Source organism: Nycticebus coucang, chromosome 8 (assembly GCF_027406575.1).
Source record: "Nycticebus coucang isolate mNycCou1 chromosome 8, mNycCou1.pri, whole genome shotgun sequence".
NCBI lineage: Eukaryota > Metazoa > Chordata > Mammalia > Primates > Lorisidae > Nycticebus > Nycticebus coucang.
In genome coordinates this window covers 360,838-388,756 of record NC_069787.1, presented here as the reverse complement: position 1 = coordinate 388,756, position 27,919 = coordinate 360,838, and the positions used below count along the sequence as shown (strand labels likewise).

Here is a 27,919-nt window from a genome sequence, read left to right as displayed (position 1 = left end):
ATTGGGAATATATTCATATTAAAAATTGTTCTTTTTTTTTTTAATTCTGAAATTCAAGTTTAATTGGAAGCCTGTATTTTTGTTTGCGCAATCTGGCAACCGTAGGAAGCCTTAACAGCATAGGATCAGAGGGCAATGGCCGGTCTCCTACCCCCATTCTGTGACTCAACAGGCTTGAAGCTGAGGTCAGATGTCTTCAGATGTGCGGTGACTCTGCATCAGTGGTGGGATGATTCCCCACCCTCAGACCTGCCAGGGTCCGGAGAGCATTCTCACATACCCTTCTCTCCACACACTCACAATCGGCCATTCACAGACATGTGTTCTTTTCCAGGATTATTCTGGAAAATCTGTTTGAAACTGGAAGTACCCTGGGTTGTGCAATGGGCTTGGAGAGGGCTCTTTTGCAAACAGGTGGTGCAATTTCAGAAAACACTCTTGCAGGCACAACTCTCCTGAGGGACCGAGGCAGGATCTAGGCATTTGGCAATGGAAGGCAGTGGCAGGCAGCTGAGGGTGAGGGCCGCAGGCCCACAAGCTGGCAGGTGAGCGGGCTGTCCTTCTGACCAGGCTTCCCTTGTTCCCTCCCTGCAGCTGCCACCGGCACAGCCAGGCCACCATGGTAGACCACTTGCTTCCAGTGGATGAGAACTTCTCGTCACCAAAATGCCCAGTTGGCTATCTGGGTGACAGGCTGGCTGGCCAGAGAGAATACCATAGGCTGCCCTCGCCCCTCTCTGAAGACGACAGTGATGCCTCCAGCCCCTGCTCCTGTGCCAGCCCCGACTCTCAAGCCCTCTGCTCCTGCTATGGTGGTGGCCCGGGTGCCGAGGGCCAGGACAGCATCTTGGACTTCCTGCTATCCCAGGCCACACTAAGCAGTAGTGGCGGTGGCATTGGGGCCAGTAGTGGCCCCATGGCCTGGGGGCCCTGGCGAAGGGCACCGACACCTGTGAAGGGGGAGCATTTCTGCTTCCCTGAGTTTCCTTTGGGCAACCCTGATGATGTCCCGAGGCCTTTCCAGCCCACCTTAGAGGAGATTGAAGAGTTTCTGGAAGAGAACATGGAGCCAGGAGTGAAGGAAGCTCTTGAGAACAACAGCAAGGACTTAGAGGCCTGTGGCCAGCTCTTGGCTGGGCCACACAGGGGCCACCTCCATGCTGGGTCTGCCGGGACAGAGTGCAGCACTCCTCCTCCACGAGGCAGCACCAGTGCAGGTGGCACCCAGGGCTCAAGTGGAGGGCCTGCACCTGACGGGCCCGTCCCAGTGCTGCTGCAGATCCAGCCCATGCCGGTGAAGCAGGAATCGGGCTCAGGGCCCGCCTCCCCTGGGCAGGCTCCTGAGAATGTCAAGGTTGCCCAGCTCCTGGTCAACATCCAGGGGCAGACCTTTGCACTGGTGCCACAGGTAGTGCCTTCCTCCAGCTTGAACCTTCCGTCAAAGTTTGTTCGCATCGCCCCCGTGCCCATTGCTGCCAAGCCTGTTGGGTCAGGACCCCTGGGGCCCAGCCCTGCAGGCCTCCTCATGGGCCAGAAGTTCCCTAAGAACCCAGCGGCTGAACTTATCAAAATGCATAAATGTACTTTCCCTGGCTGCAGCAAGATGTATACCAAAAGCAGCCACCTGAAGGCCCACCTCCGCAGGCACACGGGCGAGAAGCCCTTCGCCTGCACCTGGCCGGGCTGCGGCTGGAGGTCAGTATGGCGGGTGACAGGCTGGGGTGGTAAGCCAGTCCCAATTGTGTCTGTTCATCTGGGTATGCAGCAAGGCCATTTTCTCCACATGACAATCAGGCTGATTGGGGGTGGGAGACAGAGGGGCAGGACCAGAGCTGACACAGCCTCCTGGAGGCTTCCTTGTCCCTCCTGGTTACTAAAGCTGAAGCCACTGGTCTTCCATTTCATAATGACCAGGTAAGGCTTGCTGTGGCTCGTGCTGCCTGCTGGGTCCACTGATCCAGTCAGATGAGGGTTGTGTGGCCAGCCTCAGTGCCAGGGCACTGGTGTTAACAAGGACAGCTGAGAATGATGGAGCAGGCTGGGGCCCCTGCAGCACCCACGGGGTAAGTACTGCCATCACCCCCAACTTAACTCTGAGGACACTGTGGCTCAGGCTAGCCAGGAGCTTACCCAGTGTCATACAGCTTTGTAAATGGGATTTGACCCCAGGGTGTGGGATTAGAGGGGTCGTGTCCTGAAAATGTTGCTTCCTCAAATAGCTTAGTTCACAAATGTCTTTGAGCACATGGGCTGGGCCCTTGCTTCATCCCTGGGCACCTGTGTGTGGGAGGCCACAAAAGCCAACTGAGAGAGGATCAGACTGGCTGGTGGTGCTGAGTCAAAGGTGGCAGAATCCGTCCAGGCTGTCTGCTCTGCATGGCTTAGTGGGGAAACCAGCCTTAAAGGATAGGGGACTGGCCCAGGGTTACCCAGCCCTTGGGTGCCAAAGCTAGAGGGCACCCTCCTTGGGAGGGCGTGTCCACCCTAAAATGCAGAAAGCCTGCCAGGAGCTCCATGCTCAGCTCTGTGCTGCAGCTGGCCCTTCCCTGTTTAGGGCGTCCATCTGGCCAGCCCAGGAGGACAGCACATCCCTTGTCTTTGCTGATGTGGCTGCTCCCATGCATGTGAGTAAGAGAGACATGTCATGCTCCTCTGTGTACCTGGGAACTGTGTATAGACCAGGACCTCACAAGCAGGCGTGTGTATGTGTGCATGTGTGTGTGTGCATCTGTGCTATGTGACCATATGTATTTGTGCATGTCTGTGTGTACACCTGGTATTGCTGCGTGCATGTGTGTGTGCATGTATGTGTCATGTGTGGGAGTGACACACCAGGAGCAGTTTATAGCTTTTGTTCTTTTGACGGCAGACTAGTTCTGAGAGTTTGTGAGAATTGGCCTGGGGGAGGGTCTCAGCTGGGGAGGGTCTCAGCTGGGGAGGCTGTGCTGAGACAGGGAGCTGTGTGTGGAAGCTGAGAATGATGCTGGTGGCACCTTCCGAGTGCTGAGCTGGTCAGAGCAAGATCTTTTCCCAGTGTCTTGGGTCATGGGTGCCCTTCCTAATTGAGGACATCACTCTTGGGCCTGTCCCCTGCTCCATTCAGACAACCTGAGAGCTTCTGTGAGAGGTTGTGCTTCAGCCGCTCAGGTTTCAGCCCTGGCCTGCCGAGTGGATGCAGGGTGACAGGACTGTGACCTGCCCAGGAGGACAGCACATTCCTTGTCTGAGCTTGTGAGGACAGGAAGGCAACTGCTGTGCTGTGCTAGGTGGCCAGTGCTGGGGTGGGGGGCGGGGGCGGCTGAGAGGGAGGTGCCCTGACACCTCACATGGAGAAGAGAGCCGGTAAGGACGGTCAGTGGTCTCTATTCACACCCCTGGATTAGCCACAGCTCTCTATGTGCTGTGGGTGCTCCTCCTGCCCAGCCTCAGTCTCCTCATCTGCAGAGTGGGGCCCAGGGGTGAGGGTGCTCAGCAGCATCTGCCTTCTCTTTCATATTGTCACTCTCATGCAAGGTCAGAGTGTGAGGCCTCCACACAGGCAGCATCCCATCTCAGACCGTGCCCCACTCGCAGGGACTCTGTGTACATTCTCCCCTACATGGGGGCAGCAAGGACTATGGAGAGGCTGTGTAGCTTCCCTCCAGAACACCAGTCTTAACCATCTTGATGGGGTCCCCTTTCTGGGCACTGTGCCCTGGCTGGTGCTGACCATTGCCTAGTGGTCCCTCCAATTGGGGTGAGGCTGGGTGGGGTGGCAAGGAAGGAGGGTGTGGTCCTAGATCAAGGTCACCCATTCTGCCAACTCCATAAAGGGAGAGGCCCTGCCTTCTGGGCTCAACCCAGGTGTGTCTCAGGGAGGCAGATCTTGGCCCACCACATAGTGGCCACAGGAGGTGGTGAGTCCTCCATGGCATGAGACATACACGTGAGTGGAGGGTTTGTGGAGAGGATTCACTGACTGAGCCCTGGTCCTTATCTTCTTGCTCAGGACCCAGTTGGCAGGAGAAGTGTGGTGTGTGCCTGGTGTGATGAGATCATTGCAGGCATCAGCCACGCCTGGGCTTCTAAAGGGCTACTCCGCTTCCTCCAAGCTCTCCGGGAGGTCTGGCTTTGGTGGGGTAACACATGGCACTGTCCAGCTGTGAGCTGAGGGTCCTAACTTCTCAGGAGGGCTAGTTCTCTGGGGATGTGGGGAGTCCCCAGTTGGTCTTCCTAAAGGTTCAGGGAACCTCTGGTGATGCACCCAAGGTGGCTTGTATCCTTTAATGTGGCAGTAGTCTTCCACTGAGAGGCAGAGGGTAGAGGGAACCCTTGCAGCTGCGTGCAGCAGCTGGTAGGAAGATGGATCTAGCTTTGGGGAAGCTCAGTCTGGATAGGACTGGAGTGGTAATGACAATGATAGTGATGAGATGTCGTATTTACTGACCACATACTCTCTGCTGGGTGTTATTCTAAGTTTCTCAGAGCTTAGTCTCCTCCTCCACCCAATCTCCTCACTTGTATACTTCCTGCCATGGGGAATTCATCACCTCTTGAGGCTACTTGGCCTTTGGGTATGCTTTGGAACCCTAGCCAAACTTCTTGTCCTGGCCTCTGGGCCCACATGTCTGCTTTCCTGCCTCTTCCCCTTGCTGAGTGAGCTCTATTGCTTGGGCTCCTGCTTGGGCATTAGCCCTTTCTGTGTTCTCTGTCTTGAAGGTCACCCCTGCCCCTGTGACTGCAGTGACAACTAATGTTTGCTCTTGCATGGCCCCAGTTTTGTTCTATGTGTACTAGTGCATTGAGTCCTCATAATGGCCCTGTAAAAGGGAGGCACCAATATGCATTTACAAAGGGAGAAATGGAGGCATGGGATGATCACATCACATTCCCATAGGGACACAGCTAGTGAGTGTGGCTCTGTGGTGCAGCCCCAGATGGGCGCCTCAGCTCTATGCTAACCCTCCAGTGGTGCCACATGTTTCTCCTCTCTCTTGCCAGGCTTTTGGCTCCTTTAGGCATTGTACACTGGGCTGGGGATGGAGAGCAAAGGACAGCAGTCACGATGATGACCTGAGCCTCTGCTGCATGCCAAGCAGTGCTCTGAGCACTTGGCACGCACAGCAGAACATTTGTGAGCTGACCACATAAGGGACAGTGACAAACTGGTCAACATATGGAGATGGTCAACATAAGGAGCTAGGCCTACTGTGCTGATACATACATGTGGTGGATGTATGAAAATTAGGGAGGTGGGCGGCGTAGGGAAGTGGCCAGCTATGGAGGTTCTACTGTATTAATTTGTTCGATTAGTTCATGAAGCAGGCATCAGTGGGTTCTTCCGTTTCACAGAAGAAGAAATTAAGGCACAGAACAGTTAAGTAAGTCCTCCATGGTCACATAGCTAGGAAGTGGGCTGTCTTCAACCCAGGCTGTCTGCAGCGCCCAGAGGCAGGGCCTTCTCCTGGCATACCTCTGCAGGGGGCTTACTTGGGTGGTAGGAGGACCTTCACCTCTGCCTGCAGCAGGGCCTGCTCCCAGGTCTCGTCTCTTCTTCAGGGTGGCTCTGGTGTGCAGCATGTTCCTCCTCTCTGGGCAGGTTCTGGCCCTGGCTCAGTGTTCTGTGCTCAGGGAACAAGCCGGCACCCTCCCAGCCCACCCTGCCTGCCTGTGTCATGGCCTATGGCCCACTCCCCCAGCTCCTGCTGAAGTCTGCCCCTGCCGGTGGATTCAACCCCGTTTCCTTCTGCTGTTGGTCCTGAACCCAATAGTCCCTGTCTTGTCCCCTCTGGTGATGTGATGTTGGCACTCTCAATAGGGCTGAGACCAGGCTTTCCCTCTTCTGACTTAGCCCTCTGGGAAGTGCTGTTTGCTGCCTTCCTAGAAGTCTCCTTGTCTCACTTTCAGACAGAGGCCTTCTTTGTTCCTTGCAGCAGAACATCCTGTTCTGGAATGGCCAGCCATTCTGTCCAGAAAGAATCCCCATGTGCTGCAGCTGGTATGAATATTGATAACTATCAGCAGTCCTGTGTGGCAGTGCTGTTGGCATTTGTGGTGGACACGGAGGCCCAGCAAAGGGGACTTGCAGGCCCACAGCCACAAATGCACAAGGTGACAGCAACAGCATTCAGGCCCAGTGGCCTGCTCCCTTGACCCCTGTGGCACTGCAGCCCCTGTGACGAGACACTCTTTGACCCTACTTGCCTGGTAGGCAGAGCCCCCATTCCCACTGAGATCCCTGAGAATTGACTGTTCATGATAAAATCCTTTTGGAGCATGGTGTGCTGTCTTGGAGAAGGAGCGCCTTTGCACAACTGTGCTGAGTGTATGTGCAAATGCTGACATTACGGGCTGCTCTGGAGAGTCACCTAGGCCCCTGTGTGTCCTCTGCCCTACAACTTGGCAGCATGAACCATGGTGCTGCCCCATGTGCACCAGGCCCTCACCAGGGACCAGGCCCTGTGCTAAGCTGTGTAGGTAATGACTGCTTACAAGTCCTGAACAATTGCCATGTGCCGCTCTAAACACATTACTGTTGCCTCTTAAACGGTCCTCACAGTCCTATGGGAGAGTCTCATTCGCCCTGTCTCCAGAAGGGCTTTCCACTGAGGCTCCGGTATTTTGGAAATTTGGGAAACTGGCCAGTAAGTGGTGGAGCTTACTGCCTGCAAAGGCTGAGCCTTACCCACCTGGACCCCACTGCTCCCCACTGTCATCTCCAGACCTCTCTGTCGGTTGTTTGGGAGAATGCCCCCATGCAGGTGTGAGGGAGGGGTCTTCTGACAGCTCAGTTCCCAGAGACAATACCTTCAGTACCAGAACCCTGTGGCAGCAGGAAGGGGTTCTATAGGACAGCTTGTTCTCTAGCCTGGCCTTCCTGGGTGTCACCAGGACCAGAGGACTGTTATGGCCCTGTGTCACTGCCTGTGGCCTCTCAGATGAGTCTTGCCTTCCCCGGGGTGGGGACTGTTGAAGTAGGGACCTGGCGGTGCATCCTGCTGTCCCACAGGCCGTGTGAGTTGGCTTCTGAGCCCTGGCCATGTCTTGCCAGTCTGACAAGGCTGCCCCTGGCTCCCAGGCCGGGGAGGTACCCAGGTGGTCCTGGTGCCTGGGAAGGCATGGCACTCTGTTTCTGTACCTTTTTGTCTGTCCCTTCCTGGGCCAGCTCACCTGCTCAGAAGCTGTTTGCTCAACTCCACCTGGGGGCAGGTGGCCCTGCCCCAGAGCACCGGTCTAGGCTCTGACCAACAGGGTACATTTTCCGTGGCCCTGGGTCCAGGAATGGGGTATTGGACCTGGTGCTCCTGTGTGTACATGTGCATTTGTGCATATGTGCATGTGTGAACATGTGCTCATGTATACGTGTTCATGTGTATATGTGAGCATTTGTGTTTGTGCATATGTACGTGTATATATAGGCATATGCATGAGTGTGCCAGAGTGTCCGTGCTTACGTGTGTGCATGAACATGTGTTTGCATTTGTATTCTTGTATGTGTGTGGGATGAGCACATGTGTGTGCATGTGCGTGTGTACTGGGCCTGCCCCTGGGACTGTGCTTTCCCCTCCTGAGGTTGCTTGCTAAGCCCGTACTTTTACTAAAATGCACTTAACAAGCAGGTACCAGGCACTGGGAAGGTCATCCAGGGGACCCAGGGACCTAGGCAGACACACCCTTCCTTGTGGAGCTGACAGGCTAGTGGGACAGACTGACATTCATCAAAAAGTTGAAATTAATTTAAAACTGCAATAGCAGCAAGAATGAGGAAGGAGAGGTTCCTGATGCCATGGGAACTTAGAATAGGATGCAGTCCTGGAGGCCTTTCCTGAGGAAGTGACATTTGAGATGAACTCTAAGGGAGGGGTAGGAGAGAGCAAGAGGAGGAGGGAAGAGCATTCTCAATAGAGGGAACAATACATGCAAATGTCTTGTGACAAGAGGGACCAGGGAAGGGTGTCTGCAGGTGTAGCATGGAGGAGAGTGTGTTGGGTGAGAGGGGTCCCATGTGGAGACCAGGGTTGGGTGGGAGAGCCCTGCATCCCTGATCCAGCTCTGGTTCTTGCCGGGCACATGAACACTTGCTCCCAAGCCAGCAGCAGCCGGGGCAGGGATATGTCACCTAAACCACCTGAACTCCTACAAGTATCTTTCACGGGTGTGTTTTTGTTTGGAGCTGTCTTAACGGGCGCAGCTTCCAGGACAGCAGGGTCCAGGCATGGGGGTGAGTTCCAGGGGTGGGACCCCTCTCCCTGCCTCAGCAGAAGCAAGACGTAGAGGAGCCAGCTTCACGGATGCCCCTGTGGAACTCTGGTCCAGGAGGCAGCGGGGGCAGGGCCAGAGCACCCGCAGATAACACGGATAACACGCAGCCCCGGTGGGCTGTGGGGAGGGGTCCAGACCTTGCGGCCTCCAGGCCCTTGCTGCCCACAGTACTTACTCTCGGGCGGGCCTGACGCTACCTTCCCTTTGTGGGTTTTTCCATCTTGGAGGGGCGGGCGCCTGCAGAGCTTGGGACGGTGGCTTTTCCCAGTGGATTCGAATCTGATTACAGTGCCTTGACATTTTAAGAGCTCGTCCAGCCTTGCCAGGCAGAAAGGCCGACCTGCCTGGCCGCAGGGGCTGCGGGGCTGCTCGGCGAGCCCCTGACCGCGCCTGTTCTGCAGGTTCTCGCGCTCTGATGAGCTGTCGCGGCATCGGCGCTCACACTCAGGCGTGAAGCCGTACCAGTGTCCCGTGTGCGAGAAGAAGTTCGCGCGGAGCGACCACCTCTCCAAGCACATCAAGGTGCATCGCTTCCCGCGGAGCAGCCGCTCTGTGCGGACAGTGAACTGACGGCGCCGCCGCCCCCGCCCTGGCCCCCCGGGCCCCCAGCCCCATTTCTTAAAGCAATAATTTATTTGCTGCCTCCCGAGGGCTGTGGCAACGCGACCAGCCCACCTTCCGAAGCCTGGGAGATGTGCACCTCAAAGCCGCCACGCGCTGCCTTTCCTGGGAGCCTGCCCATGTCCCTGGGGACCGGGGTCCCGGGGCAGGGCAGGGAGGCAGGCCTTCGAGCCTGGGTGCCTTCGTGCCTTCTATGGTGGCCTGGCCTTAGTTGCAGCTGCTGACTGGAGGTGGGGTGTTGGGGGCCTGGCCCTTCTCCCACTGGGCTCCCCACCTGGGCTGAGGCCAGCACTTTATTGCTTGGAAGATGAAATGTGAAGTTTTGAAATGTCGCATTCCCAGAGGGAGCCATGCTGGGGAGAAGGAAGTAGGCCAAAAGTCCAGGGTTGCTCTGTGGCATGAAGGCCCCTTTGTCCAAGATGATCAGCGTGGTCCCCAGAGGGAGTGCCGGGCCGTTGAGGGGTGGTGGGGGCGGGAAGGGGGCTAAAGATAAGTGAGGTGAGACGCCTCCTGCTCCCCAGTGCATGTGCTGAGTTGAGTGTGCAGGTCAGAGCCTAGAGTCCGTCCGTGCCCAGTGTGGCCCGTCCGTCCTTCCCTCCGCTCCCCAGACAAATCCAGACACCAGCCTCCAGTGTCACCTGCAGGAGAGGGGCATAGGCCACACTGAGTAACAAAGGACTAGATAGAGACTCCCAACCCCAACTTAGAAATGCATTCCTCATTCTGTCTAGAAATTAATATTGAATGAACTAGCTTGTTTTGACAGGTTTATTTCACATCCTATGAATGTATGTAAATAAACTGTACATAGGTACATCTACATAAAATATCTTTTAATAACGTATCAACATTTGTGTAAATTTGAAATTAAAAAATCTATAAAGCCAATGTACATATGTTACAATTATGTATATTTTCTTTGGTCCTTCATAAAAATATTTACTTTGCCAATAAAAAGAAAAAAGAACTCAAGACCCTCTTGGCATTTACATGCCGTTTTCCTCTGCTTTGCTGGGTGTGGAGACCATTCTGGGGCTCGGTCTGTGCGTCTGAATCTGCAGAGCTCAGGGGATCTAGTTTTGTACTTGGAGGGATGCAAAAGCCCCTGGTCCAGCTCTTTGCCAGCCACTGGCATTTTGCTCACTCTAGTTTCCTGGCCTGGTGCTCTGTAAACCTAAATCTAAGCCGTATTCTGGCATCACCTGTGGGAAGGCACCTCAAGCCTGGCTGGTCCTGCAGGGATCACCTGCTCTGACTTACTGTTGGAGATTTTGTGTGGGCTCTTCCTGCCTGTGCCTGCCGTGCAGCCCTGTATGGTGGCTAAGAGTGAGTTGGCAGGTCATTTGCCCTCTTGGACCGCCCTAGGGATGTGGCCATGTCATTTCCTACTGGCATACTGATTATGAAAATAATAGGAATTTTTGAGACCAAGTCTCACTTTGTTGCCCTTGGTAGAGTGCCATGGTGTCATAGCTCACAGCAACCTCAAACTCTTGGGCTCAAGCGATTCTTTTGCCTCAGCCTCCCAAGTAGCTGGGACTACAGGTGCCCAACACGACACCCATCACTATTTTTAGAGATGGGGTCTCACTCTTGCTCAGGCTGGTCTTGACCTGTGAGCTCAGGCAATCCACCTGCCTCAGCCTCCAAGAGTACTAGGGTTACAGATGTGAGCCACTGCACCTAGCCGGAATGTATTAAGGAATCTTGACCAGGTAGAGGCAAGACTTTGAGAGGCCTGGATGTACCCTCAAGACACCTCTTCTGCTCTCTCTAATTCCGTAGCATGCCTGGGGTCTCTGCCATATGGTTCCACAGTGAGGCTGGAACCACTCACTGTCCTGTACTGGCTGGGAGGCTGGGGGAAGTTGGGGGCCTGGGCAGGGCAGGTTTCCCAGGGCCCGTTTGCTATGGCAGCTCAGCTGGTGTGAGGTGCACAGTCAGAGGGCTGTCCCAGATCACTATACACCTTCCTGCAGTGGGAGGCAGGAACCTTCTAGAAGGGACCTTTCCTAAGGACCTGACTCTCTAAAACAGCTGGATGCAAGTCGAGACACGTGTATCTCCGTGAGACCCTTGGAGATCTGGAGGCAGGTGATAGAGTACCCCTGGGTTTCCCGTAGGAGGTGTCGTGGTATGTGTGTGCCAGAGAGATAGAGAGAGTCGTGCATCTCAGTGTGTAGAAGCGCTGTGTCCGCTGGCTTGAGAACAGAGCCACTTGTCTGTCCTGCTGGTGATATGGAGCTTCATGGGTGCTCAGGACATATCACAGGTGATTGGAGGATGGACATCCCATCCTGACTGGCCCTGGTCTTGGGGAGAAGGCTGGGCCTAATGACCTTTGTCCTTTGCCTCTGACTGCAAGTCCCCTCTGTGGACAGACATGCTCAGAGGAAGTGAGGTATTGATTTCCAGCTGTGTTAACATGGCTTTTCTTTATAAACAAGCAGTGCAGCCCCAGAGAAGAGGGTGCAGGAGGGGCAGGGAGGCATTTGGTCAGGATAGTGATACTTCAGGAGGAGTAACCTCATGCACGTGTACCTCCTGTGCCGAGGACCAACTGGACATGCTGCTGACCTCCCCTCTGTGTGTGTCCCAGCAGCCCACTGTCTTGGTGCAGGGAGTGTGCACAGAGGGTTGGCTGCCACATGTGTGCTGCACCTGCCCCTGAGTCTCTGCTGAAAGGGGCCTGGGGGCACAGCAAAGCCAACGGAGTGGGCTGTGGACTGTGGCAGCCTGATGACCCTGTACTGTGCCACTGTGGGTGGGTTTCTTAAACCTCTCCGGATTTTAGCTTCTTTACACTGCACAGTGGGTGAGAGGCTGGGGTGGCAGTGCAGTGGGGCAGTGAGTGAGCAAGCACATGCAGAGCCTGTGTGCTACTTCCACCCTGCCCTGCAGCCAGCCCAAGGCCAGTACTGCTGAGATGCTTGGCATGGCCCTGCCTGTTGGGGACCGCTGTGTCACACCCTTCTGACCCTCCATGATTTCTGTGGTGGGAAGAGGAGTGTTTGTCTTGGCCTACAAGCTGAGGAAGCAGATGGAGACATGGACCAACCTGCCCCAGGATGATTTGGAATAGAGGCAAATCTGGAAGGCAGCAGAGCAGGAAATTTAGCCCTGACAACCCACTCCTACCTGCCCAGCACCTGCCCCAGGTACACAGAGGGGAAGGAAACACTGATTTTGATCATGTAGCAGGTAGAGTGTGTGTCAAACTGCTGTAACAAAGAAGCCCTGGCAGCTTAAGTGAGGGAGCAGTCTAGTTTCTTTTATTTTGACAGCCTGAGAGTGAGCAGGTTAGGCTGAAAGGGCAGCCTTGGATGAGATCCCTAGGCTTCTGTGTTCTTCTTGTTCCTCCAATGCCTAAGCTGATTCAGTAGGCCTGGGCCAGCAGGGGGAAAGCAGGCAACACATTTGCCTCCAGGCTGGGATCTGCGCAGTCACTTCTGCTCCCCTCTTGGCCAGAACTCAGTGACTTGGCCTTATCTATTGTGGGGAGCTGCAGAGTAGAGTCTTCACTTGGGCATAGGTATGCAGCTAGAGTGTGGGAAGCTACTAGAATTCAGGGGAGGGGGAAGTGGAGGGTACCCATGCTGTGCCAAGCTGTGCCCACTGCAAACCCTCCCTACCTATGGGAGGCAGCATGGCGGAGTCACCCTGTGGTGCTGGCTGAGCTCAGCCCCACCTGGCCTCATCCACGTTCTTAGAAGGGCATTGCTGACAAATGTAGGACCAATGGTCAGATTCTCAGGGGCAGCAGATGACCAGGAAGGGATGCTCTGTGGGAACAGAGGAGCCAGAAGGCCTCATGCAAAACCTAAGATGCTTGGCTCAGAAGCCAGTGTTGCAAATGACAGAATCTGACTCCTGTGGACAAAAGCAAACCCTTGCAATGTCACCATTTCCTGCTCTTGAATAGGCCCCAGAGTCTACACAGGGGCTCTGGGGATGGGGGCAGGGAGCAGAGGAAGAAAGCCTGGGTATCAGGGCTTCCAGAGAAATTGTCATTTTTCTGGTGCCGCAGTAGTTCAAAGACTAGGCAGGAGGACCCGCTGGGAATGGGTGTAACCCGCACAGGTGGCAGGTGGCATAGGTGTGAGGAGGGGCTGGGACCCACAGAATAGGACTGACAGTGGCACCAGGTCCAAATAGGTCCTGATTTATTGGAGGATGGGAGGAGATGAAAATGGGGCCCATTGGAAAGCTGCTGGACGAGGCGAAGGGAGCAGCATCCAAAAGACTCCAGTGTGTAGTCAAGCTGAAAAAACAGTCAAGGACTCTGTCCCTTTACAGTAGTGCCAAAGATGATGAACTATCTGAGAATTTACCTAACAAAGGATGTGAAAGATCTCTATAATGAGAACTATGACTCTCTGAGAATAGAAATAGCTGAAGATGTCAACAAATGGAAAAACATACCATGCTCATGGCTGGGAAGAATCAACATTACTAAAATGTCCATACTACCCAAAGCAATCTACAGATTTAATGCAACCCCTATTAAAGTACCAAAGTCATACTTTGAAGAACTTGAAAAAATAGTATTTCATTTTATATGGAATCAGAAAAAAACTCAAATAGCCAAGACATTACTCAGAAATAAAAACAAATCAGGAAGTGTCACATTACCAGACTTTAGGCCATACTATAAATCTATAGTGATCAAAACAGCATGGTGCTGGCACAAAAATAGAGAGATAGATGTATGGAACAGAATAGAGAACCAAGAGATGAACCCAGCCACTTATTGTCATTTGATCTTTGATAAGCCTATCAAAAATACTCATTGGGGGAAAGATTTCCTATTTAGCAAATGGTGCTGGGTGAACTGGCTGGTGACCTATAGAAGACTGAAACTGGACCCACATCTTTCACCACTAACAAAAATTGATTCTCACTGGATAAAAGATTTAAACTTAAGACATGAAACTATAAAATACTATTAACAGAGTACAGGGAATATGCTTGAAGAAATTGGCCTGAGAAAATAGTTTATGAGGAGGACCCCCAGGGCAATCGAAGCAACACCAAAAATGTATTACTGGGATCTGATCAAACTAAAAAGCTTCTGCACAGCCAAGAACACTTAAGTAAAGCAAACAGACAACCTTCAGAATGAGAGAAGATTTTTGCAGGGTATGTTTCCGACAAAGGTCTGATAGCTAGAATCCACAGAGAACTTAAAGTATTCAATAAGAAAAGAACAAATAACCCCATTACTTTGTGGGCAAGAGCTTGAACAGGAACTTCTCTGAAGAAGACAGGCGAGGGCGGAGCTTGTGGCTCAGTCAGTAAGGCGCCGGCCCCATATACCGAGGGTGGCGGGTTCAAACCTGGCCCCGGTTGAACTGCAACCAAAAAAAAAAAAAAAATAGCCGGGCGTTGTGGCAGGCGCCTGTAGTCCCAGCTACTCGGGAGGCTGAGGCAAGAGAATCGCTTAAGCCCAGGAGTTGGAGGTTGCTGTCAGCTGTATGATGCCATGGCACTCTACCAAGGGCCATAAAGTGAAACTCTGTCTCTACAAAAAAAAAAAAAAAGACAGGCGAATGGCCAAAAAAATGCATGAAAAATGCTCATCATCTTTAATCATCAGAGAAATGCAAATCAAAACCACTTTGAGATATCATCTAACTCCAGTAAGATTAGCCCACATCACAAAATCCCCAAACTGCAGATGTTGGCGTGGATGTAGAGAGAAGGAACACTTCTGCACTGCTGGTGGGAATGCAAACTAATACAGCCTTTTTGGAAAGAAGTTTGGAGAATACTCAAGGAATTAAAAGTAGACCTACTGTTTGATCCTGCAATTGCTCTACTTGGTATCTACCCAGATGATCAAAAATCATTTTACAACAAAGATACTTGCACCAGGATGTGCAGCCCAATTTATAATTGCTAAGTCATTGAAGCAGCTCACAAGGCCATCAATGCATGAATGGATTAACAAATTGTAGTATATGGACACCATGGAATACTATGCAGCCATAAAAGGAGGGAGACTTTACATCTTTTATGTTTACCTGGATGGAGCTGAAACATATTCTTTTTAGTAAAGCATCTCGAGAATGGAAAAAACAGTATCCAAGGTACTCAACACTATTATGAAACCAATACATAATCACCTACACATTCATATGAATGATGAAACACAATTATAGTTCAGAAAAAAGGAGGCAAGAAGAAGGAGGGTGGGGGAGGCGGGAGGGTATTTGGTGGGACCTCACCTCTTGTGCACAGTGCTTAGGTACATTTCAAAACTACCAAGAATAGAGTATAAATGTCTGACCACAACAAATAAGTAAGTGAGGTGGTGGTTATGTTAATCAGTTTGATGAAAACATTCCACATTGTATATCAAATCAGCATATTGTACCCCATAAATGTACACAGTTATGATTTAATTAAAAAAAAAAGACTCAGTGTGCACTTGTGTGTCGCTGCAGTGCCTAGGGGACTGCTGGAAATGCCCAATCTTCAGTGAGGCTGTAGAGAGAGCCCCAGACAAGATAGGAAGAGAGCTGGAAGGGATAAGGACAGATGGCAAGGAAACAGTCTGCAAGGGGAGCACTGAAATTACATGGAAGACATGAGGAGTGCCCAGGCACTGATGGGGCACACTGACCACAGAATGGTCAGTCCAGGGCAGGGAGATACACTGAGGGTGCAAAGAAGGAGTGCCTACTGGAGGTCTAGACCCTGATACAGTGACAGGTCAACCACAGCTGGCCCTTCCTGGCTCTGCTCTGTTCCCAGAGTTCTCAGGACACACAGACACCAGCTCCACTGCTGACAGAGATGGGAGGCCATTCCCGGCTGTCCTCAGAACTAGCTGGGACACTCTCTGCTATTGCCAATATCTGGGTTCCATGGTCTCAAGCCTGAGCTAACATTGAAAATGGCCAGCACAGGGTGGTGCCTGTGGCTCAGTGGGTAGGGCACCAGCCCCATATACCGAGGGTGGCGGGTTCAAACCTGACCGCAGCCAAACTGCAACAAAAAAAATAGCCAGACATTGTGGCAGGCACCTGTAGTCCCAGCTATTTGGGAGGCTGAGGCAAGGGAATCACCTAAACCCAAGAGCTGGAGGTTGCTGTGAGCTGTGATGCCACAGCATTCTACCAAGGGCGACAAAGTGAGACTCTGTCTCTAAAAATAAAAAAGAAAGAAAGAAAGAAAATAAAAAACCCAGCTAGCACAGTCTTGGGACCATGCAGCCTCTGGCATTACTCAGGGGTGGGATGACCACGACTCTTGTCGAAGCAACATCACATCTGTGAGCCCACTGGATGGGGGCAAGTGAAAGGAAGTGGTGAGAGGCAGGTGCTCAGAGTTGGAAGCATCTGACAAAAAGGGTGAAAATACACTTATAGACAAACACCTCTAAATGACTGCAAATGTGTTTTACAATCTAAATGCAAATGCCAAACATTGCTAGAAAAAGAAAAGAAAGCTTGCAATGTGCTAGTAACAATGTGACACTAGTCTGGCTGTAAATCCCCTATGACATGAACAGACCGGGAATTTGTGCAAAGGCTTGGAGTGTGGGTTTTAGGGTCTTCTTTCCAGAGAAGTCTTTGTTTTACACATTAAATGAAGCAATGAGCCTGATGCTACTTCTGCTGGGTTTGCTGGTAACTTGTTCATCAGATGTCCCCAGTGGGCTTTGTCTAATGCACCAGTGTCACCTTGACAGAGAGATGAGGACCACCTGTGTGTTTCCACAGTGCATGTGGTGGAGGGCGGTGTTTCTCCTTCCCAAGTACCCCCTGGATAAGACACACATTGGCAGGGGCTGCTGTTGGGAAAAGTGGACAGTGGCTCTATCACCAGACACCCAAATCATGCAGGTGCCACGCAGAGCAGTTCTGTTTCCCACTGGGAGGTGTGGCCTCTCTCTGATAGTCAGGTCCAGGTGAATGGTGAAGGCCCCTGCCCTCCACTCATCAGGCCATGCTGAGCTGGTGAGCCTTGCTAGAGGTCTGGGTACATAGCTGCCACATCCTGGACAGAGAGGCACTGGATCCCCTGCATAAAATTGCCACAGCAGAGTGGGTTCAATCTTCCCAATGTCTGCACCCTCCACACCAGTCTCTTATGCTAACAACATGTTTTCCAGATGGTCTCAATGCCCTTCGGGGACTCTGGCAGACTATGTTTTTGTTGTACTTGGACCTTTTACTGGTTCTGAAAGAATCAATCTCTCTGGTAGTCTTTCCTGAAGATCAGGGTCACATGGGGAAAACCCCTATTTGATGCTTCTGTTTAAATAATATAATGAAGTAATACAGTTTAATATTATATTCTGATATAATTATATAATTAATAATGTATGAGTTCAGACAATTAAGTTCTTAAGCTTATCCTAGAAAAAGTGATACATGCCTCTTTGCTGAATATTACTGCAGTCACCTTCAAAGTTCTCCCCTTGGGAAGCAAAGCACTGATGCCAGCGTCTCGTCCACCTTTCAAAGCAATTTTGGAACTATTTTTTGGAATGATCATAACAGCTGTCATTGTACAGCATACAAAAACACACAACAACAATAATGAATGCTGCTCAGCAAAATACCACGACACATTAAGAGGAACACAGCTGTAAGACACCAATATAGCAAGGTTATGAAACCTTACCTAGTTGTTTGTATGGTGCTGCCAATGTAAGTGCACAGTGCCAAGTCCAAGATCTTAATTGTCAGACCTCATATGATGACAGCTCTGATGGCCATTCCAGAAAAAGAGTTCCAAAATTGCTCGGAAGGGTGGACTAGGCACTGGCATTGGTGCGTAGCTTTCCAAGGGTGGTACTTCAAAGATGGCCATGGTGTATTCAGCAATGAGGGATGTAGCACTTTTCTAGGATGAGTTTCAAACTCAAACTTAGTGGTTAGACCTCCATATAAACAATATTATAATATGCATATAACATAAAATATGTAACATATATAGTAATATAATATACTAATATATAACCAAATAATATATAGTCATACTCATATGGTTATTTAAACTAACACACATGCAGTTAGTTTAAATAACACAACTAAATTATATACTGTTATTTGTAATTTCAATTATAGAACTATATTATATGTGACATAATTAAAAATTATCACTGCACATCATTGCCACTTTCTCTGCAAAGCACCTCAAGAACTTGTTTTCTTGCATCTGTCCCTTCTCCTGCTTTGCAGGCACCTCCATTCTCCTTTCAGAACTTCAAATTCCTAACCTTTCTAAATAAAGAGAAGACTTTAGAGTCAGTGTCCCTGTGTAGGGTGATAATAACAGCAATTTCCTCATAGGGTTATTGTGTGGACTAAGGGAGTTAAAATATGAAACACACTTGAAATGGCATCTGATGGACAGTAAAGGATGTAGTTATTGGTGCTATTTTTATTAATATCCATTGTTATTTGAGTACATACTCTTTAACCCAGAGACTTAATAAGATACTTCTTCCCAATAGACATTTTATTAAATCAAGTGTCTCTAGCATCACTACCTGAACATTTTACTTGCAAATGGGCCTTTGGAGGGTGAACTCACTCCCTCATGAAAGGTTGCAGGGCTCCGAGAAGTATCTTCATGTTTCTTCACAGGTCACTGAACGCTTGACAGTGAGGAGAACTGGATGTGTTCAAGCCACTGCTAGTTACATTTTAAGCAATAAATGACATAAACTGTCTGAAATTGCAGTGGTTTTGTTCAGGTTTTGTTTGCATTTTTCAGTTCCAGACCCTGGGACTGTGTCCTCACTCCTTATGCCCCCACAGAGGGCCCAGCCCTATATCTATAAGGGGCCCCATTGTATGCCTGACCCTGAGGGGGGCCTAGGATCTGGGGGAAGATTGGGTGACTATACCCTTGGACAATTGAGTGGCTTCTAGTATTAAGCCTTTACCTAAGAAGGCCAGGTGGACCCTCTGCACTACATGATGGAGACTGGTGACTCTTAAGTGTGTGTCCATGGAGCTGAGTGTGAGGAGACTTCTTACCTGCCTGCTGTTTCTCCCGTCACTGTGCTGCCCTCAGACTCCTGTGGGTAGGGACAGAGTGTTTTGTCAATGCTAATTCACTTCCCGCTGACAGTACTCATGAGGCCCCATCTCCTCTGCTCTCTTATGAGAGGGACTCTGGGAAAGTTCTCCATGCAGAAGAGATGTTCTCAGGCTGCTGGGAACATGGAGCCCCACACCTATATTCACAGACAGCAGCTCACACCCAGCACATACACAAACGTAGATATAGCTTCTCATTTTTTGCAAAATCTTTGCACATGTAATATGATAAGAAAAAGAAATAAGGGACAACAACAGGAAAAGAAGGGAGAAGATGACCTTTACTGCGTATGACGTGATCATCCAGAAAGGTAGGTAATCTGATCATCTGGAAATCTGTCAGATTTTATAAAACTGTTCAATCAATGACCAGAAATGAGATAAACAGGAATAGATAGGCTATTTATATTGTATCAGTTAGCAATTGCTACATAATCAATATCCACCTCAGCTCAGTGCTCTGAGATAGCAATGACATAGAGCTGTGACAGTGTGGCTGGCTGGGAGTTGGCTGACCTCGGCTGGCCTTGCACCTATGTCCATGCTGGGCTGGGCTCCACTCTGCATGTTGCTCACCCTCCTCTGGGAGCTGGCAGGCCAGCTGCAGCACATCCTCATGGTGAGGGCAGAGCTGCAAGAGAGGAGGATGAGCAAGCCCATTCCCAGCCTTGGCTTGTATCCTCTCTGCCAAGACCCACTGGCTGGCAGGGACATGGTCACCCTATGTAAAATTTATATATCATGTAAAAATGATTTATAGGTTTTAATTTTTATAATCATCCTATGCATGACGGAAGTTAGCATCCTTTCTCACCTCTTTCAAGTCTGCATACAGCTGTTCCTGCAGCAGAGGGGACTTCCTGACAGTTTGTTTAAAACCATACTTCACAAATGCTAAGTGCACAAAAGACAAGGAACAACTAAATAACTGGTGCAGAGTGATGGAGACCGAGAGCTGTGACAATTGAACACAGTGGGTCTCCTGGACAACGCCAGGGCACAAATTGAGTGCAGTCTGGATTTTAGTTGGTATTTTACCCACCTTCATAGCTTAGTCTTGATAAATGCACCCTGGTTGTGTGATGGATTAACACTGGGGAGGCTGGACAGGGGTACTCAGGAACCTTCTGTGTTATTTTTCAAAGCTTGTAAATCTAAAATTTGAAAATTAGAAAAATGTAATTATTAGCTAAAACAATTACAAACCAATCTCAATAATTGATTAAAATTATTGAACTAATTAATTAAATTTTAATAATTAAATGTTTCAAATAAATAAAATGGTTAAAAATAAAAGTTGCCCCCACTGACACTTGTCTCTATCCCCTGCTTTGTTTTTTTCCCCTTGCACTCCTGCCTTCTGGGGCACAGCCGAAGGCACTCAGGTATTCAGCGTGTGTGGTCACCTTCCTACACTGGGTGTGAGGACAGGTTCTAACTGCTTTGTGAACAGTGCTGTAAACCCAGCTCCTTGAATAAATATCAGCATATTCATCTATAAGTTGTACTTTCTGGGCACCACAATTTATTTACTCAGTTCTCCATTAATAAATTTTTAGGCTGTTGTCAAATGTTTTCTGTTGTAAATAATGCCAAAAATCTTTTTTCTTTCTTTCTTTTTTTGGGGGGGTGGGGCAGGGCCGGATTTGAACCCACCACCTCCGGCATATGTGGCTGGCGCCCCACTCCTTTGAGCCACAGGCGCTGCCCCAATGCAAACGTCTTTATATTCAAATTTTTAACAGTGGCTTTGCTGGATCAAAGAACAGGCACATTTAAAATTTCGATGAATATTGCCAAATATCTTCCAAAAGGCAGTGGTGCTGGGAACATCTTTCCCCCGTAAGCTCAGGTTAGTGCCTGTCTTCCCTGCCAGGACACAGGCTCTGCAGGAACAGGCTTTGCCTGGCTTGTTCAGGGCTGTGAACTCAGCTTCCAGAAAAAATATTTGTTGAGCAAATGGGCACGGGCAGGCAAGATCTACTGCTAAAATTGATGGGATAAGATATAGAGGTTTAAATCTATTATTTAAAGTTAGCAAAGTACTGTGGAAGGCAGAATAATAGCCCTTCAAAGATGTTCGTATCCTGAGCCCCAGAGCCTGGGAAGATGGTACTTTTCAGGGCAGCAGAGACTTTCTTTGCAGATATGATTTAAGGAGATGGGGAGATGATTTGGACTACCTTGGTGGTCCAGTATAATGACAAGGGTCCTTATGTGAGAGTCAGAAGGAGGTGTGAGAACAGAGACAAAGGGGCAGACAGAGAGACGGAGAGAGAGGGAAATGGCTTTGAAGATGGAGGAACAGCCAGGAGCTGAGCCAGGAGGTGGCTGCTGGCGTCTGGAAAAGGCGAAGAAACAGAGACAGTCTCAGAGCTTCCAGGAGGAACCGACCTTGTCAATAGCACCAGGGTCCTCAGAATCCCTGAGACACAAAGTCTGTGGTAATTGACACAGCAGCAGCAGCAGGAAACGAGTCCAGGTGTCTTGAGAAGGATTAAAATAAAAATATAAACCCCCAACTTGTGATGGTGAGGGAGGAAAGCGGGCAGCTAAAGCCTTGGCGTTATACCTGGGAGCTACGACTGCAAGGTCAGTAACCCTGGACCTGTGTTATTTCACATTTACATTAGTTCAATAATTTTAATTAATTATTGAGATTGATTAGTAATTGTTTTACCTAATAATTACATTTTTTTAATTTTCGAATTTTAGATTTACCAAACATCCAACCTCAGCGTTTATATCTGGGAACCAAGAGTGCAAGGTCAGTAACCCTGGACCTAGGTTATTTTACATTTCAACTACAGTTTGGGACAGAATTGCTAGAAAGATTAAAACCAAAGTAGTTCAACATCCTGCCCCTTGGCTGTCACTTGCTCTCATTTGCTCTTGGTGTACCTGGATTTGTCACCATGTGTACATCTGAGTTTCACAAAATACTCGTACTGGGCAGCGCCTGTGGCTCAAAGGAGTAGGGTGCCGACCCCATATACTGGAGGTGGCAGGTTCAAACCTGGCCTTCGCCAAAAAAAAAACTGCAAAAAATAAAAAATACTCGCACTGCCCCGTACACTCTGGGTATCCCACACAGTGCCCGGCGAGCACGACAGGACGCTGGGCCAAAGAAGGAGGGTGCCCAGTCTGCAGCCAGGTGTCCCCACTGGGGACGCATCCCCTAGTGGACACTCCCCTGTCCCATTACTCACATGGCACTTACAGGGTTATTTCCATCTTCATGAGGAATGGGTGTGTGACAATGGGCAGCCACTGACCTGGCTGTGGGCCACGAAGCTGCGTGCTCCTCTGACATTCTGGAATGTGCACAGGTACGGCCCCTACGAGTCCTGCTTGCAACGTCTGTCTTATATAGGGCCACAGATCACATGATGGCATGTGCTGCCTCCTGTTCCAGGACAGATTGTTCAACCGTCCCCCCAGCAGGTGTGGCAACTAAAGCATGGAACTGGCCCTTGGGCCTCAGTTTTCTCATTTGCCAAGGGCGGATTTGCAAGCGTCCTTCCTGAAGGAAGCTTTAGGATTTTGGAGGGCCAAGTGGAGCTTCTTCCTCAGTGGACCTGGCCCCCTGGGTGGGAACTCAGTACTTTCCTGTGTCTGCAGTGGTTTTTCCTTTTTTGTTCTAAAGAACCTTCATCACCCTCATTACAGCACGTGCTTTCCTGCCAGATGCCTTTAGAGCAGGTGCTTTCTGGGGCTGGAGCTTTTTGACCCTTCTGAAGGAGGGTGCTGCCTTCTGGCCTATGGCTCTCTGGCTGGAGCCTTCTTGCTTCCAGTGAGCAGGCATCCTTTTTGCTGGAACTTTGGTAGCACTTTCACAGCAGCACCCTTAGCAGGTGTCTTTTTGGGAGAAGCTTTCAGGAGAGCTGCCTTTTGAAGCTTTTTAACTTCATTCGTGATTATTTCATTCCTCATTTTCTTTGCCTTCATAACTTTAAAATAATCAAAATCTATACTTCTGGCAGGCATTGTGCGGGAACTTGAAGGTGAAGTCAGCGAGTGCGTGCACATGAAGCCATGGCTTGTCTTCTCCCCTACATGCAAGGCCCATCACCCAAAGCCCTGTGTTGATCAACACCATCTACAGTCGGAGCCAGCTTTCCAGCATGAGGCCCCCAGGAGATGTAGGCCACTGGGCCAACCCCCACAAAGCCCCTGAACAGCGTGTCAGTGGTGTCCGGCAAGAAGAGATGGGTCTGCGGTGTTGAGAGCACTCTGCAGAGGACATGGAGATGTGAAGGAAGTGAGACCCCTGGCCAGCAGCTCCCACCGTTTATGCTGTGTCCCTTGCGTGGGTTGAGTTTCTTCACCTGCCTTGACATGACACTAATCAGACTCTCCTGCCTTCCTTACAGGGCTGAGGGTCCAAGGAAGGAATTCCAGAGGGTCATAACACTGCAGCTGAGTTTCCTGTGAAGCTACAGAAGACTGGTGTCCCCTCTGCCCCCCAACGTGGGGTGCTGGCCAGCAGTGGGCCTGAAGTGCAGTTTGATCTGTGTCCCTGATTTCATCAGAGATCCTCCTTTTCTGAACTGCCAGCAGAGTTGAGAAAGGCCAAGCAAGTGGCCCCAAAGGGCAACACTGGCTTTTCCCCAACATTGCTAAGAGAGAGGGGCCCAGCATCCACAGGGCAGCCTCCATCTAGGCTACTGCTGGAAGGTATAATCCTGCACTCATGTGTGTGCAAGTGTGTGCAATACTGGTGTGCACATGCAGCCAGGTGAGCTCAAGCATACTGCTCAGGCATTCATACTTGTGTGTGTGTGTGTGTGTGTGCACGCGCACCAGGGCTGCACTGCATGTGAATTTGCACAGTGCATGAGAGTGCAGAGGCTCTTGTGTGGATGCACAGCACTCAAATCTGTCTGCAGGGAAAGCATGGGACCTTGCTGCCAATTTCAGTTCATGGCTATATTGTGTTTGACTGGCATGATGTGTTAAAAAAAGATGAGAGGGGGCGGTGCCAGTGGCTCAAAGGAGTAAGGTGCCGGCCCCATATGCTGGAGGTGCGGGTTCAGACCCAGCCCCGGCCAAAAACTGCAAAAAATAATAATAATAATAATAATAAAGAGAGAGAGAGAACCAGGAGAATTAATATATTAATCCATATGTTCAGCTTCTTTCGAAAATTGTTTCTGTAAGCATCTATCGGCTAAGGCAGAAGGTTCTGCCCTGCCCTGCCCCTCTGAAGGGGCCAGCGATTACAGCTTGACAGAGCCCTCACCACTTCCTGTCATCCCACACTTTACTTGCATCACCCATTTGTGTTAGCTCCTTGGCTCCTGTAGGAATTTGAGATTCTTGAATACATCCCAACAATGTAGCAGTGCGGTGAAGATGGGTCTACAATGTCCCCTGCTCCACCTGGCCGGCTTCCCAGTCACTGCCTCCATTACCTGGAGCCACTCTGCTCGCCCCAGTTACTCTGTCCCTCCCTGGGCTTCTCGGGGCTCTGCCTCCCCGGCCCGTGGCATCTCCCCTCACCCTCTCTCTTCCTCAGTCCCTCGCCGTGCTCCACCCCTGCCCTGCTGGACATGCTGCCAGCAGTTTATCCAAAAAGGTTATTATCTTGAAAGTTGGAACAAGAAATCCTCTGAGGAAGACAAATATCTTTGGGAAAACCCTTTGATTAGCCCATCTTGTAAAAGGTGAGGGCATAATTGTGATCAGCCAAATCCCTAAAAACAAACCAAAAACTCTTAAAATGCAACAATAAGAAGAAAATTAACAATCTTATTAAAAATAGGCAAAAAACCTGAACAAGCACCTCACTAAAGACTCGCAGGTGGTGAGTAAGCACGTGGGAAGATGCCCCACCGCTCATGGGTCCGTCTGTCTGGGTTGCCAGGAAGGTGCACCCGAGGCTGGGTAATTCGCAAAGAGAAGAGGTTATTTGGTTCATGGTTCTGTAGACTGTACAAGAAGCATCATGCTACCACCTGCTTTGGGGGAGGGCTTCAGGGAGCTTCTAATTTAGGCAAGTGTGTTACATGGTGGAGAAGCAGCAGGAGGGGAAGGTGACAGGCTCTTTTAAACAACCAGTTCTTGAATTAACTAATAAAGTGAAAATGCAACTCTTTACCTTGGGGAGGGCATAAGGCATCCCTGAGGGATCCACCCCCAGGACCCAAACACCACCCACCAAGACCCACCTCCAACACTGGGGATCATATTTCATGCGATTTGGAGGGGCCAAACATCCAACCTCATCATCATATATCATCAGGGAAATGTAAATTGAAGTAACAGTGACACACCACGGCACACCTATTACATGGGCCAACAGCCAGAACACTGACAGCACTGAAAGCTAGCTAGGATGTGGAGCAGCAGGAACTCCCATTCATTGTTGGTGGGAATGCAAAAGTGGTGCACGCAGCTTGGAAGACAGCTCATTAGTTTCTTACAAGACTGAACAGAACATGCTCTCACCATGACAGAACATGCTCTCACCACGTGGTCTGGCAATGGCACTCCTTGGTGTTTACCCAAATGAATTGAAATCTTAGGACCACAAAAAAACCCTGCACACATATGTTTACACCAGCCTTATTCGTAACTGTCAAAACTTGGGAGAAACCGTGGGGTCCTTCAGCAAAATAAACTTTAGGAAAATAAACTGTGGGACACCCAGACAATTGAATATTCATGCAAAAAAGAAATGAGTTATTGACCATGAAAAGATATGGAAGAAGTTCACATGTATATTATTAAGTGATGAGAGCCAACTTACAAGGTGTATACTATCTGATTCCAACTATATTGCATTTCAGAAAAGCAAAACTATGGAGACAGTAAAAAGATCAGAGGTTGCCAGACGCTTGAGGGAGGATGGATGCATGGGTGGGGTACAGAGGATTTCTAGGGCAGTGACACCACTCTGTGTGATATGTGCCATTGCACACTTGTCAAAACCCATAAAATGCACCGCACCTAGAGTGAACCCTCAGGAAACTTCAGGCTCTGGGAGGAAATGCTGTATCAGTGGAGGTGGGTGGCTGTAACATATACACAATCTGGGAGGTGATGCTGACAGTGGAGAGGTTGAGCCCGCAGGGGAACGGGGGGTATGTGGAAATCTCTCTACTTTCCACTCAATTTTGCTATGAATCTAAAGTAGCTCTCAAAGAAAAAGAGTAAAGTGTACTAATTAAAACATGGGTAAAATGAGTAAATAGAGTCTTAAAAGAGAGCTTAATTCCAGAAGCAACTCAGAAGGTGAAATCCCAGTTAGCTGACATTACTTTTGAAAATTTTCTAGAGTGGCAGCGAAAGTGCTGTGTGCTATGTGCCCGCCTCCTGCACGGCCACACAGGGCTCCCTGCCATGTGGTCAGATAAGTAGTCATCTCACATTTAACCTTCAACAGTGGGGTTGCTGTAAATGAGCTAGAAACTCACGGTCCAAGAACGGAGGTACAGAGTGAGAACAGCAAATTCTAATTTCTGGCTCCATGCTCAGTCCAACACACGTGGGACAGAGTGAAGAGAGGAATATCCTGCATGTCTCTCTCCACTTCGTGTTTTGGGAACTACCATAATTCGACTCATGCAAGTTAGAGGCAGGTGTGGGCTAGTCCTCAGAATGCAATGGTAGCAACATAGCACGCAGTCCTACTGACCCTCTGTCACACATTGGTGTCCTTTGCATGTCTGACTCAAAAGGCTGTGCTGCGGGCAGTGCCCGTGGCTCAGTGAGTAAGGGCACTGACCCCATATACCGGAGGTGGTGGGTTCAAACCCAGCCCTGGCCAAAAAAAAAAAAAAAAAAAAAATGCTGTGCTACTACTGAGAGGAGAATGGAGGAGGAAGCTTAGGGCTCCTGGGGATCTACAGTGCTTCCAAACTGGGTAAGACACACCTCCATAGGTCTCAAGGTGAAGCGAATTGGTCTACTCGGCTTGAAAAGTCTCAGGTGTCTGGGAGGTTTCTGTGGCTTTCTAGGATGAGAGCCCTGCCAGGGGGTGGCCCATGGGGTCCCAGCTGCTCCTGCCCACCTCCCTACTAGTGTTCCCTTCTCCCACTCCCATATTGCTCTGACTCTTTACATAAAGGGCTGTTAGTGAGGATTTGGGGCTTTATAGGCCGCAAATGGTCTCTGTAGCAATTCTGTTTTGTTTTATTTTTGTTTCTCACAACCCTTTAAAAATGCAAATGTAATTCTTAGCTAGCTGGAGTGCAGTTTGCCAGCCCCTGTTCTAGAATTTCAAAACCCTCCCTCTCTTTGCAGTGTTGCCCCCGCTCTCCACCCTCCCCACCCGACCTGGAATCAGCTGTGGCCTGTCAGGAGCGGTTCCTGAGCCTCCTACCCTCTTTTCCAGAGGAGACTCTTTCCCTCTCTGAACTGGTAACATTTTCTCTGCCTCATAAAATCAGTGCTTTCCATTCAGAAGCAGCACAGCTCCGAGGGTGCAGGGAGGAGTCCCAGAGGACAGGCCCAACCCACCCCCTTTATGGGGCGATCTGGAGCCAAATGGGTCCAGCCTCTCTCCCTCTGTGTGCTCCTCTGAACCTCAGTTTTCTGGGCTGTAAATTGGAGACAGAAGCAGTAGGGCTGCCAGGAGAAGTGTGTGCAGACTTCAGGGCATGACGGGATTTCCACCCACACACTTCCCCCTCTCTATCTTGCCTGTTCTCCTGGAATTCCCGTTTCACTCTTATTTGGGCAGCTCATTGTCCCAGGCTCTGGGAGACGTGTCTACTCTGTGTTGATGTGATGGGGCCATCAGTGCATGGGGATGGCATTGGCTGCGTGGCCCAGGCTGGGGCCAACCTACCACTTCAGCTTCCCAGACTTAGGCTGTTGATGGTTTAGGGTCATCCACGGGGCTGATGGCTGAAGCATTACTGCCCTCAACAACCACAACAGAAAGATGTGCTATAGACCCAGCCGCAGGACCTCAGAATGGACACTGTTTGGAAACAGGGTCATTGCAGATGTGCTTAATTAAGGTGCAGCCACATGGGAATAGGGCGGCC

General features: G+C 50.1%; 1 protein-coding gene across 10 annotated transcripts in view; it reads left to right on the top strand.

The window, feature by feature from the left end:
- KLF15 (KLF transcription factor 15) overlaps window positions 1–26,310 on the top strand; it is a 30,047-nt gene extending 3,737 nt beyond the window's left edge. For 4 of the 10 annotated variants that reach the window (XR_008381700.1, XR_008381701.1, XR_008381699.1 and 1 more), the window contains exons 2-4: window positions 595–1,695; window positions 21,639–22,252; window positions 22,907–26,310. Coding sequence is in view for 4 of the 10 variants with exons in the window: in XM_053599680.1 (XP_053455655.1) it covers window positions 595–1,695; window positions 21,639–21,852 (1,315 nt within the window). In the remaining 6 variants the exon portion in view is untranslated. The other 6 variants (XR_008381697.1, XR_008381702.1, XM_053599682.1 and 3 more) reach the window with 6 other exon arrangements.
- Window positions 26,311–27,919: the final 1,609 nt, after the last annotated feature.